General features: G+C 53.3%; 1 protein-coding gene across 2 annotated transcripts in view; it reads left to right on the top strand.

The window, feature by feature from the left end:
- STK11 (serine/threonine kinase 11) overlaps positions 1-15502 on the top strand; it is a 40290-nt gene that overhangs the window by 4037 nt on the left and 20751 nt on the right. For both annotated transcript variants that reach the window (XM_044456000.1, XM_044456001.1), the window contains exons 2-4: positions 11880-11963; positions 12857-12946; positions 13208-13340. In XM_044456000.1, the coding sequence (XP_044311935.1) occupies positions 11880-11963; positions 12857-12946; positions 13208-13340 (307 nt within the window). The remainder of the gene's footprint in view (positions 1-11879; positions 11964-12856; positions 12947-13207; positions 13341-15502) is intronic.

Raw genomic sequence — 15502 nt, 5'->3', positions numbered from 1 at the left:
ACACGGAAGACTGAACTGCCTGCAGGGTATCAGGCTGTGGAAGGCCAGTGTATGCTTAGGCACCAGAGTCCTGGTGTGCAGTACTCACTCCTGCAGTTGGCAGGGCGGTACGGGGCCTCTTGATTGGCCAGGTGTGGTGTAAACATCAGAAGCGCGTCCTTCTGCCCTTGCCTGGTCAGCAGAGCAGGGCCTTCTGTCTGCGGTGCTCTCGCTCCTTCCGATTGAGTTCCCAGCTGCCCCAACTGGCCTCCGTCAGTCTCCCAGGTTGTGGGAGTTTGGGTACGGCTGTCCGTGGCTGTATCCTGGCCCTGACAGCCCCAGAGCCTTTCCGATCTGGGAGATGAGCCACAACATTTTCTTCCCAGCCCTGGGGAAATGCCACAGTGCTCTTGACCAGGGGTGGGTCGGCACATGTTTACTACATGTTTATCCCACTTGGGATCTGCCTCTCAGATCAAAAAATAAACAGGAGGCAGCGGCTGCCCCAGAGTTCTAAGCTGCGGTGATAAGATACTGAAGGAAAGGGCAAGAGAGACGGGGATCTGTTATTTCAGGCCTGAACAAGGTAGTGATTTAAGAGCCTGGCTGGGTGTCCATTGCTGCTTGAATAGCAATTGGTGGCGCTTGTCCCTTTGGCCACGGGCACATTCTTTCCCCTTCGTTCTCCTGTCCCAGGGCAACGGCCGCTTAGAGCCAAGCACTTTTTCTGGCAGGGTGACTCTAGGCTTGTGGGATTCCCTTTATGTTCTCCTAGTGGTGTCAAGATGTGTCAAGAGGTCAGCTTGACCTAGGTGCAGAACACGAACAGGGGCAAAGAAGCCTACACCGGGCATGGGTGGCTCACATGGGCTTGGCTCTGGCAAGTGTGACGAGCCCCACTGGTGTGGGGTGGCTTGCCTCGCAGGCAGGCAGAGAGGGGCACATGGCCTTACTGGTACCGCACCCAGAGCTGCTGGGTCTCAGGCAGCTGTGGCATTGGTGTCGGAGCTCCAGTGGGCTCCACAACGTCGTTGGACTAATACAAAGGCTTATTTTCAAGTGATGGGAAAGCAATTCAAGGAGGAAACTGGGTGGAAGGTGGCCGAGGGGAGTGGTTGGCCAGGCTGGCCTTGCCCAGGTGAGTGGGGGGGCGAGGCTGCTTTGACAGCTGCCTGCAGGCGCCAGGGCTTTGGACATCCCCAGTGTAACTTTCCCAGGGGGTGAGACCTGATGGCCTTCTTGGGCCCTTCCAACTCTACGATCTTTTGGTTCTTCTAAAAGCCTGGACTTCTCTGTCCTTGCATTGTCTCCTTTCCCTGGAGGAAGCTTCTCCACTGTTCTTTTCCGACTTCCTGTTTCTCTCCGGGAAAGAAGCTCACAACAGACTCTGAGGGCTTCTCGGGATGGGAAGTTCAGCTTGCCCCAGTGTATGGGCAGCTCCTAGTCAACAGACTCGCCTTGGAACGCCTAAGCGAGTGCCAGTGATAAGCGGCATAAGCCATATGGGAGTTGGGGTTGGCCAGTTTTTAAAATTCACTTTCAGGCACGACAGTCGGTCTGGTGGGCTTTTCATCTGTGGACAGCTCAGAACTGTGAGTCGGGAACTGTTGCTGCCTTAGGCTGAGTCAGCCCTGGATCCAGTTAGCCCAGTATGACTGACGCTGATAGGTGGCGGCGGCAGCTCTCCAGGGCTTCACGAACGGGTTTTGCTCGCCTCTCTGGGGGCCTTCTGCACGCAGGCAGGGGCTCTGGCACTGCGCCCGGGCCTGTCTCAGTGTCTGCTCCTTTCCTGACCTATGAGGCACAATTTTCACTCGGCCATTTGCTGTGAACCACTATAGGTCATATTTATTGTTGCAGTCATGGGTTATAACAACAACTGCAGAAAAAATAACAACAAAAGGGAAGCACAGAAGATCACTTCATGATCAGTAAAGCTCATTTGTCATTCCTGAGAGGGACATTTACAAATGCCAACGTTTACAGCTCAGAAGAGCAAACTCCACCATTGGCAGTGCAGCTCCCTTATTGTGAGATACGAGGCAAAGCCGCGTTTTTTGCAGACCAGAGCAGTTTCCCCCATGAGGACAGGATCTAAAACTTTGTTTGGGACGTAGAGGAAGTGTGGCAACAAAACAAGAGCAAAGGAAGTCTAGCTCTGGTTCCTTTGTTAAACATCCTTCTAAAGCCGAGGTTAACATCTGTGGCACCTTGAGTCAGTTTAGGCCATTTCTAGGGGCAGATGCAGAGATACGTCTGAGATAAGTGCACTCTGATCTGAAGGTTGTGCCCGAGGGGTGCCTTGGCCCGTGGGACAGCACAGAGACTGAGCTGGGAGACTGTGGACAGGTCGTTCTCCAATCACCTGTCTTTAGCGGGTAAATTTCACCCTGGCTCTTGCCTTTGGCAGCACTGGACCGTTGTAGCACCGGCTCGCTCATTTGGCCGGCGTCTCTGATCCTGCTCATCAGTGACAAAGGCTCCTAAGAGGTTTACACTCTGACACTGGTGCAGCACATGAGGTGAAAGGGAGGGGCAAAGAGGGGGGACGTGTGTTTCGGGGAGCTGGTGGAGCAGCCCCGCTTCCCTCATGTATCTTGCTGTGTGTGGTCTTTGAGAGGCGTAGTGGTAAGGCGTGAGCTGCACCGTGTCAGCCGTGAAAGCCCAGTAGGCAGGTGGTCTGTCGTGGGTTGGAAATCGAGTTCTGCATCTTCCTGTTTCTTTCTCGCTGTTAAAAGATTCTGGAGAATGCATGTCTGTTGGTGGTGAGATGCTTTCATGTTTGCCTTTCAGACCCTGTTCCTTGCCAGCATTGCTGGGGAGTCGCTTCCATCAAAAATGAGACTAACTTCCGAGTAGACATACTTAGCACTGAGGTGTTACTGGCACCCTGTAGACACAGGCAGATGTGTTTAGTCTGTATCTTTCCTTTCCTGCTTTTAATAGCTTTTAACACGTCTAATTTTGAATTGTGCTTTTAAAAAGCCAACTGATTTAACATTTGGTAGATTTGGATGGCTCAGAGATACCTTCCTTGGGGTTGAGCGGCTTCCAAGTGTGGATTAAGCAGGATATAAATATTTTTAATAAATCGACTGGCTGTTCTCAGTTCTGAGTGGGGGGGAACCCAAATATGTATGACTTTCTTGAAGCATAATCAAAGATGGCCATGGTGGCGGTGTGCTTTGACTAACTCCTCTTTATCAGCCAGCCACATCCTGCTGTACATAGTTTTAGTCCTGTGTTTGCTAGGCAGCCATCTGGCATTCTTCCAAAGGGTTTCTCCCCCCGCCCGTCCCTTCCCATCAGGGCTTTCTTTCTGACCCCTTCACAGTTTTGTGATTCTAAGGCAGTAACTGCCGCACTTCCTGTATTCTGTCCCTGTCGGTGTCGGATGGGTTCTTCTACCTTGTTCTAAAACGGTTTCATGACCTACAGATCACTTCCAGTGTGCAAGGAAGAGACACGGCCCAGCATAATAATGTTGTTTTCTTTGCTGAGCGAAGGATCCTGACCTCCATGCCCACACGCTGAACACAGGCACAATTCCCTATGTTTGTGTGACTGGAATACTGATCGGTGCCGCTGGAGCGACTAAACACAGCCGGCTGCAGTGTATGCTGGGAGTTGCAGTCCAACACATCCATAGTGCAGAGTTGCCGGGGAGCATGGACCAGGAGGATACATTTGCACCCTGGTTATGGGCTGCTCACAGGCAGCTGGGTGGCGCTGGTGTGAACAGAATGCTGACCTAGGTGCACCCTGGGCCCGATTCGGAAGACCCTCCCTCTCTTCTAGCCCTGCACGGGGCTGAGAGAATCTTCCAGAAGCTCATCATGCCGAATTTCTGGGCATCTAGTTGCCTGGCAGCCTCCCCAGTTCCCTCCTATATTCGCCTTTGTGCAAGTGCTGAAAACGACAGCCTGGCTCTTGGGAGGTCCTTGGGGGTTGTGATCCAGCACATCTGCAGGGTCCCCGGAATGAGAAGGTTGAGCTGTGTAGTTGGAGCTCCCTGAGCTGGGGTGGGCCCACAGTCCTGCCCTGTTGTACTGCTCCTCAAATCCCAGGAATTCTTTCCTCTAACTCCAGAGAGCCCTTTTCACATCACACTGAAGGGTTAATTATTCTTCTAAAGATTGCATAGGAGGAGATCTGGCTGCTTTACCTGGAAAAGGACCTTACTGAGTTGGAAAAAGTACAGTGAAGGGCAACAGAAAGGATCAGGGGACTGGAGCAGCTTCCCTGTGAGGAGCGGCTCCAGCAACTGGGACTGTTCAGCTCAGGGGGGGAAAAGGTGAGGAAGAAGAGCCATGATGGAGGTGTTTAAAATGATGCCAGGTGTGGAGAAAGTAGAGAGGGAGACATTCAGAGCTAAATAAGCACTTTTTCAGGTGCCAAGAGACCAGCAAGTGATATTTAATCAAACCAAACCCTCCTCATAGGTGTCTTCTATTCATAGCGTGTCAGCACCTGAAGACACCTGGTGTCACACCTTCCAACGCAGACCAGACAAACTGCTTTTAGAACAAGGAGACACGATTCAACGGGAGAGCTTTAAATAAGGCTCTGCGTGCGTGGGTGGGATTGGTGAAGGGACATGAGGATGCAGCGTCTGTTGCGACTTTCCTGGCAAAGAACAGCTCCTTCTGGCTAACAGAAGTGCGGGATTTAATCCTGCCGTGGCCCTACTCGTGAGGAAGAGATCCCTGCCCACAAACCAAGCCTCAGCAGTGCACACAGCACTGAAGAGCAGCCATGCTGGATCAGGCCCAAGGTCTGTCCAGTCCAGCACTCCGTACAGGCATCAGCAGACCAACCGGCCACAGGATCGCTCAGGCAGGATGGGTGCAGGATGCCCTGCCCAAGCTCCTCAGCCGCTGAGCTATGCAGGCCTCATGCATCTGGTAGCCTCGGATACCCCCTCCCACATAAACCTGTCCAATTGCCCTTCAAAGCCACCCAAATGGGTAGCCATCACCAGTGCCCATAATAGCAGATTCCATGAACTTCTGTGTTGTGTAAAGAAGTACCTTCTCTTTTCTGTTCTAAATGTCCCACACCAGTCAGTTTCATGGGATGACCCCTTTGGGTCTGAGTGGTACGGCATCCTAGTAGTCATGGAATAATAATGCGCCATCTTCCATGGGCCTTGGAGATGCTCAGAACGCATGTGGCAATCCCCTGTCAAGGGCTTCCCCACAAGGTTCCTTCTCTATTGTAGCGATCTTTTAAATGCCTGCGAAAGTGTCGTAACGATGCTTGTCTACTGGGGCAGGGGACCCAGTGCGATCACGAAGGGTTCCCCCGGTGCCACCTTCAGTTCCACTGTGGGAGGCACTAGAGAGACCAAACTCAGAGCAGTGTATCTGAGTGAGCAGCCAGGGCCAGCTGGGGTTGCGGTAGCTTCCCCGCTGGTGAGCAGAAACGTTAGTCTTTCGGGAGAAGCGTTATTGTTCTGCTCCCCTCCTCCCCTTTTCTGCCTTGCTGGTTTGGCCATCTAGCTGTGCTTGGCCACTGGCCAGACTCCGGCATCCTGCCTTGTCACGGTGAGGGTAAACAGAAGAGGTGAGACCTTGTGTGAACTCTCCAGCGGTCGCAGGCATGGTGGAGCGTGGCATCTTGTCCGAAACGGCACTCTGTGCTGGGCCACCACGGTGGTTGAAACCTCACTGCACCCGGAGAGGGAAAGTTCAGGCGGTGAGGGAGCAGAGAGGTTGGGGGAAAGGCCTCTGTGGCAGGAAGGGCTGGGGGGCATCTCCCTCCATCCTGCAAAAACCGTCCTGTGCCTTGGTAACGTGTAATACATACAACGATCCCACAGAAGCATTCCATGTCCTCTGCTTCTCGTTTTCTCTTCCCAGCAGCAGCGGCAGCTTGTCCTGAAAGAAAGGGTGTCCGAAGGTCACCTGGTGCATTTTAGGGTCGAGTGGGGGGATTTAAACCGAGGCCTTGCATTCCCTAATCCTGCCATTTTCTTTTAATTTGGTGGTTTCATCCCAAATTTGAATTCGCATCCTGAAGGATAAATACTCTGGCCAGTTGTTAGGCGATCGGTCAACAAATTGGTTCATTTCAACCTAAAATCCTGACAGATATTGGTCCAATTCTGATGGCTGCTTATGTGCGGAATAGCCAGATGGTGTGATGATGGGGAAGCCAGGGTTCTAGTTGGCCATGCAGCTTGTTGCTTGGCTCTGGGCTAGCCCAACTTCCTCCTCAGGACTGTTGTGGGGATAAAATGGAGAGGAAGGGGGTTGCACAAGGCCCCCCGCCCCGGGTTCCCTGAAAGAGGAAAAGGTGGGATAGCAATTGAATAAGCAAACGCAGTGAAGACACTGCTCGCACCATTGCCCAGATGGTGGACATGATGCGACTTTTCTTTGCGGGTGGCCAGATTTTGTGCAACACTCGACACCCTTGCTGTCAAGCACACCAGAGCTGCAAACCGTCCCTGTGCAGAACTGGGTGAGGGGCAGGTCAGGGCGGGGGACGTCTGCTACCTGCCCTGGCCCTCTGCAGGGCAGGCTCCCCCAGACACTCTCCTCCCCGAGCATGTGGCCAATGGATGGCGGTTCCATCTCTTGCCTGCAGCACTTCAGGAGTGGAGGGAGGAGAGCTGCAGAAACTTGGCTGTCATGTCGCTCTGGTCGTGCCTCCCACCAGAGGAAGCCTGGCTTTGGAGCATCTTCAGTTGCTGGGGTGGGAAGAGCTTTTCTGTTCCGCCTTTCATGTGTTTCCAGCGGCTGCTTTGCATCCTGCGGGAGCCTCGGATGTGTATCCTGCCATCTTGTTTGCATTATCTTGTGCCCCAGAAGGAAGGTCCCTGCAGAAATGAGACCCCCTGGGATTATTTGGCCTAGGGAAAAGTGAATAAAGAGAGGCATGAGGCCAGGCGTGGGGAAAGTAGAAAGAGAAGTGTCCCCTCCTTAATCCTGAAACCCAAATGGGGTCATTCCTTGAAAGGGGGGGCTTCTTCACACCACACAAAGCTAAGCGGTGGAATCAGATGTAGTGGGGGTGGCCAATTTGAGTGGCTTTAATAGTGGGTCATTCCCAGCAGATCGTCTGGATGACTCTGCGACTTCTCCAGGTTCACAGGCAGCATGTTCGTGTGCACCAGTTGCTGGGGAGCATGGGCTGTGGGGTGTCTTGCACTCCCATCCTGTGACCGTGTGGCTGGCTGTGGTGTGAACAGAATCCTGGCCGCTGGGCCTGACCCGGCAGGGCTGCTCTGGCTTCTTAAATGTGTCGGACAAAGTACTGCTGGCGCTAGAGACCAGGGATAGATAGAAGGAAGACGGATGGCCCTGCGATAGCCTTTGCTGGGTGGCTTGTGTCCCACAGACATTGCTGGATTGCAGTTCCCATGCACCCCAGCCTGCATTGCCAGTGGTGAAGGTAGATGGGAACGCCAGTCCAGCAATGTCTGGAGAGGCACATGTTGTCCAACCATGGTATAAAGAGACTTTCTGTCTTCCTCACGGAAACCTGCTTTCTTTTAGTTTTCATGAGAGCTAGAGAGTTGTTACAAGGGCGAAGGATCCTCTGGATCATTGGCTCTTCCCTTGTTACGATGCACACTTCTGTAGCTCGCTGTCCATCGCGTCAAAATGCCCCTTTAGTTCTCAGCCTAGCAGTTTTTGTAAGGGAGCCGCATTTAAACAAGCGAACAAAATCACTACCTGTGCTTTGTGGCAACCCTGGAAGCTTAAGCAACCTCCCCAGAAGGCCTTTCGCAAGACCATCCTCCGTTTTCAGCCTGGAGTTCCCTTTGTCCTGCCTTGAGTGGACGTTAACGTTAGGCTTGCACTGTGAGGATATTGCTTCATTTCCGCTCAGGGAGCATCAGGGCTGCTCTTCTTCTGGTAGGTGGTGTGGGGCACCTTTGGATACCGTGGTCTGCCTGCCCTTCTGACAGGGAGAGAATGCACACACAAATAGAAGACGCAATTGTGCATTGTCAGCACCGGAGCACTGGAGGAGCGCAGACACTGGAAACACGGCACACATACCAAAACGGCCCTGGCGGTGTGTACTTCAGGATTGTGTTGCTGTCTAAGATGCATTAATGTAAATATGTTCCTGTGGTTGAAGCTCGTAGCACTGTCTTCCATCACTGGACGGCAGGGATCCAGTTTGAAAGAAGGGGAAATGAGGAGGCCAAGGGGCATAGTGAGATGCCTGCCCCCTCCCTGACCCCCACGGTGGAGCGGCCTTTCCTTGATGGGAGGACAGAGGCCTGGGGGCTACTGGGGTGCACCCTGGCAGGGGCCCTACCTAGGGGTGCCAGGAGACATGGCTGCGCTCAGGCAGGAGGGTGTCACATGTCCAGCTTGGGCAGATGTGCAGATCTGCTGGAAGGCTTTCTTGTATCGGGCACAAGGCTAGCCTGACCCTTCTGGTCACACGGGGATGAAAGCTTGTATTTTCTGTGAGTGCCTTTTGGGCTGGAGACGTGGGCAAGGTCTCATTTGCGACTCCCCCGCCCCTCCCTGCCCTGTCACCTCCCCCCAGCAAACAGCATGGCGTGCAGGGCTGTGCTGTTAAGGAAGTTCCTGCCTGGGGAGGTTCAACCACTTGATTGGGCGCACTTAATTTGCTCATTTTAAAAGCAGCCTTGAAGGGCCTACCCGACAGGCCCCTGAAGAATGCGTGCCAATTTTCAAGCTTCTGGGTTTTGTACTTTCAGTGCTGTAGCCCTGATGAGCAGATGGATGGATGGGTAGATAGACTTTCCTTTCTGTTTACTGATCACACGAATTCCCCAGGTCAGATAGCAACTTGTGCATCTGTTTTTCCTTTTCCCTGCGCCTACTCCCCCCCCCCCCCCGCCCAAGACATGCAGCTTCACCGGCTAGCAGGTGTCATTGTCCGCTTCTGGAGTGTCTTCCGCAGTCCAGCCCCCCTGCAAGGCCCGAGCAAACGGGACTGTGACTTGGCTGGGCTCCGAGTCTGCCTGCCTCCCACTTCCCTGGTGTTTGCCTTCCCAGCAGCAGAACCGCGTCCCTCACCGCGCAGGAAGAGAGCCTGGATGTGGATACAGCCTCCTCCTGGGAGGTGTGGCGGAGGTTGCGGGAGGCGCGTGTCCGGAAAAGACAGCAAGCTGCCCAAAGGAACAATCTGTCCCTTCGTGCTGTGTGGCTGGCTTGCTTGGCCTTGGCAGCTGGAGCCGTGTGCTTGCCCCCATCTCTCTCCGCAGCTCTGTGGTCCGATGTTCTCTCTTCCTAGCTGACAGCACAGAGTGGCTCTTCCTGTTTTCGAGCTTGCGGGATGGGAATGGGAATAGGAATGGGAGGGGATGTAGCCAAGAGCTGGCAGCACAAGCCTCAGCGGCCTTGGTGGGTGTTTGTAGCCACAGGGGCCTTTCTCCAGACAGCAAGGCTGCTTCGTCCTGGGGTCCGGCCTTCCGCGACCCCTCACCCTCTTTCCTTGGCTTTCAGCACGCAGAGCCTAGTCCACGTCGTGCCCTTGCTATCAACAGAGGAGCTCGGCCTTGTGACTGTCTTGCTGGAGGCCAGACTTTGAAACTTGGGGCCTTCTGAGCTGGGAGACCATCCTACTGTCTGATGATGGGCTAGACGGGGCTTGGGAGGCGAGGGAGAAATGGCCCTGGGCCTGCAGAGCCAGATGTTGTGGCTTTAAAGGGAGAACAGGCAAATTCATGGCATTTAAGGCTCCCAGTGGTTTCTCCTTCTCACTGTTATGGGCTCAGTCCAGTGCATCTGGAGCGCACTAGCCTTGGGGGGCCTTCAGTCTGTTGTGGCCTGCTCTTCCAAGGGGTGGGGTGGGTGTGAGAGTGGGTAGGGGCATCCCGGAGCAGTGCCATGGGAGCCAGTGAGCTCAGCGCAACTGTTTTCAGAAGCAGATGGGGTTGAACATGCAAGATCGTGATGCTGAAAAGGCATCAGGAGGTTGCGGGTGGCTTGCCCTGACTTGGGAGCCCAGGTCTGGAGACAGAGGCTTTGCAAGGCCCGGCAAGCAGGGGCTGGCCGACCCCTCATGGATTGGGGTCATCCCACAAAGCTGATTAGCAGGAGATTTAGGACAGACGAAAGGAAACCCTTCTTTGCACACAGCGATAGCTACCCATCTGGACAGCTTTAAATATATAGATTGATTGTATTCCCACACCTGCTTGCTTCTTGCCCTCACAACCCCCCTGTGTGGTGGGTCAGGCTGAGCATCAGGGACTGGCCCAGAGTCACCAAGTGAGCTTCATGGGCAAGTGGGGACAGGAACCCCCCTCTCCTGGGTCCCATCCGGCACTCTAACCCCTGTGCCACTCCGGGGGTTAGATCAGCGCCTGGAGGAGAGCCTTCGGTGGCTCTGAGTCCTGGTCTGCAGCAGCTGTGCAGGCCAGTGGCTGGGGAGAGGAGCTGGGGGCTTGCTCTTGCTGTCGTGTCTTGCACGTGGGTCGCATGCAGCTGGCTGGCAGCGTGTGCGCGCAGCCTCTTGGGCTGGGAGGGCCCCGAGTGTCTTGTGTAGGGTGGGGCTCATCCGTCAGGCGGTGGAGTGCTGCAGCTTAGGGGTCCTCCTTGAAGTCCTGAGCCTTCATCCTCCCCCTTTTTATTTTATTTTCCTATTTAAACTTTTGTAGACCTGGCTTCTAGCAAACTTGGGACTCTTTTTATTAGTGGCTAGAGAAAGGGGACTTCGCATAGATTTAAATATGTTTTAAGTTATCACAAATGGAAAGAGAAGGGTGTGGGGGCTGACCCAGCGGGCTCAATGTTTTTGATGATGGATGTTGTTTGTAGTTTTCCTTCTTTTTTTTTCTTTTTAGGATTATAATTTCAAATAAAACTTATTTAAAAAAACACATTTGTAGACTTTCCCATTACCGAAATCTTGGGACAGTTTAACAACACAAAGTGTAAAAAAAAATTTTTTTTTTAAACACAGCGTCCTAAAGTTTAGCTAATAATAAAACCCCAGTTAAAACAGTCAGGTCTTAAATCAGGGATGGGGAAACGGTGGGCCTTTCCAGATCCTGTGGGACTTCCATCAGTCCTAGCATGACCTATTGCATTGTTTGGTCTCTGCTGGAGGAATGGCAAGCGGGTTATTCGGGTCCAGCAGGCAGTGCGGCGAACCTTTCCAGTGTTCAAATACTGGTATAATTTTGGGGAGCCATGGGAACCCACCCTCCCAAAGTTAGCAAGAGCCACGGAGAGCATTGCCTTGAGATTGCTTCCCCAAGCTAGGTCACAGCTGTCATGCTCGTCTTTCGTGACAAAACCAGCCAGGAGTCCTGGGCCGCTTAGTGGTGAGCACTTGGAGGGCGCTGCCCAACGCCTCTTTCGACGGGGAAAAGACTGTCCCTTTCCGAGCGTTCCCAGGAACGCTGCGCATTGTAGGATGCTTTTTGTGTCCAGCTCTGCAAGGGATCACCTGTTTCCTTAACAGTTGCCATGCCGAAAGCATAGCTGGGTGATACCAGAGGCATCAAAGCAGTAGCAAGCCTATTAATATAAGTAGTATGGGGTTTCTTCTTCTTCTAAAGCTCCTTTGTTCTTAACCAAACCACAAGAAATAGAGTTGAAATTCTTGAATTCTACTTTAGCCATTTCCTGTCACTTGCCTACTTCAGATATTCCTTTAATATCGGACCGTAGTCAAATGACAGATCATTTGCCAGCTGTGTTGCGGTGAAGGATGAGTGGGCTGGAGATAGCACCAGACCTTTGCCTGACTTTGATGCCACCCGTGCGAACTGTGTTGGGATGGAGGGCGAGTCTTGTGGTCACTCCAGCGACGAAGCTGCCATGAACGCCACGCATGTGCCCAAAACCAAAAAAATGGAACTTATTTGTACTGGGCTGTTGCTGGAAGCAGAGGGGGAGTTCAGCTTGCTCAGATGTGCGCTCTCTATTTCCCTCTCTCTTTCTCTGCCCTTCTAGGGAAATACAGCTCCTACGGCAGTTACGGCACAAAAACGTTATCCAGCTAGTCGATGTGTTGTATAATGAAGAGAAACAGAAGATATATCCTTTGCGTGCCTCTGCTGGATTTTTCACAGGGGGTATTCTGTTGTTTTTCTCCCCTTCCGATAGCACATGGCCCCTTCTGGGGTCGTCACAAAATGAACTGAAGAACCCTTTTGCCAAGTCATCTTCTTGGGCCAGTAGTGGCCCTGGGGCCTAGTCTGTTTGTTTCCCCCCACTGCCCATTCGGTTTTCTTTTTCTTTTGGGCTTTTGCTTGCTTTTTAAGAAAACAAATAAAAATGTGTTTGGCACGTCTGTCTCTGGGAAGGGCCGGGGAGCCAGGCGAACTGCCCTCCTGCCCTGTCGGCAGCCCATCGGGACTTTGAGGTGGCCCACGGGCCCACTTCGCCACTTCTCTCTTTTGCAGGCACCACTTTGGGGCAGAAGGAGTGTGCAGTCGGGCTTGTGCGTCTCAGGGGCCGTGTTTGGATGATCCGCGGGAAAAGAAGCTGTAGCGGTTTCCTTCCGCACCTCAGCCTGGCGTGGTTTGCCTAGCCGCCCCCACGGCACGCAGCCGCCTGTCTGGTGCAGCCCCAGCAAAATCCACAGAGGCAGCGGCTTCAAAGTCACCCCGGAACCCGCAATTCATTGCTGGTTTCTGGGGCAGTTCTGAAGCGTCCCCGACACGCATCTTGCCACGTTTGAACATGGTGGGAAGCTGCCCACCATGAGGGTGGTGAGCCAGGTGTCTTGGGACAGGCCTCACTTGGAAGGTGCCTCGTTTGAGCCCTGGGCAGTGGGTAGAAGCCCTGGGGAGCGGTGATCGGGAAGACCTTCCGGTGCCCACGAGGCTGGGACCCTGCTGCAGGCAGGACCAATAGCCTGGCCTGGAACGAGGCCGCTTCTGTGTGGCAGATTTTCCCCCAGGTGCTTCCTTGACTCTGCCTCTCACGTATATGGTGATGGAGTATTGTGTGTGTGGTATGCAAGAGATGCTGGACAGTGTCCCTGACAAAAAGTTTCCGGTCTTTCAAGCACACGGGTGAGTACGCAAGGAACGTAAACCTCCTCCTTTCCCTGACCTGGTGCGCACCAGATGCGCTGCAGGGCCACTGGCGGGGTTGGGCGTCTCCACACCAGACGTGACTTCTGGAGGCTCATGATAAGAGTTGTGATGTGGGCGAGGCAGAGCAGAAGGGGTTGCTCGCTGAGGTATAGGCCTGTTTCTTCAGCGGCGCAAGATCTCGGCGAATTTGTATCTTCGTCCTTTTAATTCCGCTGCTTTCCCTCCCCTCCACTTCAGGTACTTTTGCCAGCTTATAGACGGCTTGGAATACCTGCACAGCCAAGGGATCGTCCACAAAGACATCAAACCGGGGAACCTCCTGCTAACAACCAATGGAACCCTAAAGATATCAGATCTGGGGGTGGCAGAGGTGTGTCTCGCACTTGGCTCTGCACATGCACAAGCTGCTCCCGTCTGCGGTGCTTCCTCCATCGCCTCTGTGGGAAAGCACTGCCTTCAGCCGCCCTCACAGAGGAGGGAAGGCCCTGGTGACTTTCTGCCAGGCTCCAAAGCTGTCCACATCTGTGCAGCAGTCATGGCAGAACATGTTGTGGACAACAGACAGAATATGAGCCAGCAGTGCAATGCGGCTGCCAAAAGGGCAAATTCTGTTTTGGGATGCATTACTCCCAAATCTGAAGAAGTCGCTGTTGTTGCTAGTTGCAGTGTCGTGTCCGACCCATGGCGACCCCATGGACAACATTCCTCCAGGCCCTCCTGTCCTCCACCATCTCCCGGAGTTCACTTAAGCTCACACCAACTGCTTCAGTGACCTCCTCCTCTGCCGCCCCCTTCTTCTTTTGTCCTCAATTGTTCCCAGCATCAGGCTCTTCTCCTGGGAGTCCTTCCTTCTCATCAGGTGGCCAAAGTATTCAAGCTTCATCTTCACTATCTGACCTTCTAAAGAGCAGTCAGGGTTGATCTCCTCCAGGACTGACCGGTTTAGTCGCCTTGCAGTCCAAGGGACTCGCAGGAGTCTCCTCCTGCACCACAATCCAAAGCCCTCAGTTCTTTGGTGCTCAGCCTTCTTATGGTCCAGCTTTCCCAGCCATACATTGCAACTGGGAAAACCATCGCCTTGACAGTACGCACCTTTGTTGGCAGGGTGATGTCTCTGCTTTTTAGTATGCTGTCTAGATTTGCCATAGCTTTCCTGCCAAGGAGCAAGCGCCTTTTAATTTCTTGGCTGCAGTCACCATCTGTGGTGATCTTGGAGCCCAGGAAAATAAAATCTGTCACTACCTCCATTTCTTCCCTACCTATTTGCCAGGAAGTGATAGAACTGGATGCCATGATCTTAGTTTTCCTAGTTAGACTCCATCTGGAATACAGTGTCCAGTTCTGGGCACCAAGTTTTAGGAAAGATGCAGAAAAATTAGAAAGGGTCCAGAGGAGGGCAACAAAAATGATATTTGGAAACACTGCCGTGTGAGGAGAGACTGAGAGAACTGAACATGTTCAGCCTTTAGAAGAGAAGAGAAGCCTGAGGGGGGACATAGCCTTTGAAGGACTTATAGAAGAATACTATCACAAAGAGGAAGACCGAGGTATCTTCTCACTGATAAAAGAATGTAGGACACGGAATGATCAAGTCCAGCTGCCGCCAGCCAGATTCAGGCTGGATATCAGGAAAAGCTTCCTCATGGTCAGAGTGTGATAGGACAGTGGGACCAGCTGCCTGGAGAGGTGGGGGCTCCCCCACACTGGAGGCATCCAGAAAGAGGCTGGGCGGCCACCTGAGTGGGGTGGTGTGACTTGGTGTCCTGCAACTGCAGGGGGTGGACCTGATGGCCTTCATGGCCCCTTCTTACTCCACTATTCTGTGATTCTAAGAAAGCCCTATGAGGAGAGACTGAGAGAACTTGCCCTTCCTGTTCAGCCTTGAGAAGAGAAGACCGACAGTGGTCATGATATCCCTCTATAAGTCCTTCAAAGGCTTTCACAAAGAGGAAGGCGAAGCTATCTTCTCACTGCAGAAAGAATGTAGGACGTGAAATAATCAAGTCCGGCTGCAGCAAGCTGGATTCAGACTAGATAACAGGAAAAGCTTCTTCAAGGTCAGAGTGATAGGCCAGTGGAAGCAGCTGCGTGGGGAGGTGGGGGCTCTCCCACGCTGGAGACATTCAAGAAGAAACTGGGCGGCCACCTGAATGGGATGGTGTAACGTGGTGTCCTGCAGCAGGAGGGGGTTGGACTTGATGACCTTCAGGGCCCCTTCCAGCTCGACCATTCTGTGATTGGAGTGTATCAGAGTGCCCAATGGTGTGTGTAGCCGGCTGTGGGCTTTCCAGAGGTGTGTGACTGGCCATCTTGGGAGCAGAAAGCTGCCCTAGGCAGGCTTGTGGCCACAGGACCCCATGGTCCTGCTGTGCTGAAATCCAAGCAAGCTGCCCGACTTCCTAGCAGATCGGGGCTTCTTTGGGAAGGACGCTGCCCCAGAGCCATGGAGGCTCCCAGCAGGCCATTCGGCACTCAGAAATGTGGGCCAGAGTTCTTCCGAGACCCCTGTTCCCAGGTGACTGAGAACCGCTG

This window comes from Varanus komodoensis, unplaced genomic scaffold (genome assembly GCF_004798865.1).
Source record: "Varanus komodoensis strain SLA01 unplaced genomic scaffold, ASM479886v1 scaffold80, whole genome shotgun sequence".
NCBI classification, from domain to species: Eukaryota; Metazoa; Chordata; class Lepidosauria; order Squamata; family Varanidae; genus Varanus; species Varanus komodoensis.
The sequence above is the reverse complement of the archived record's forward strand: the minus strand, read 5'-3'. Positions and strand labels throughout refer to the sequence as shown.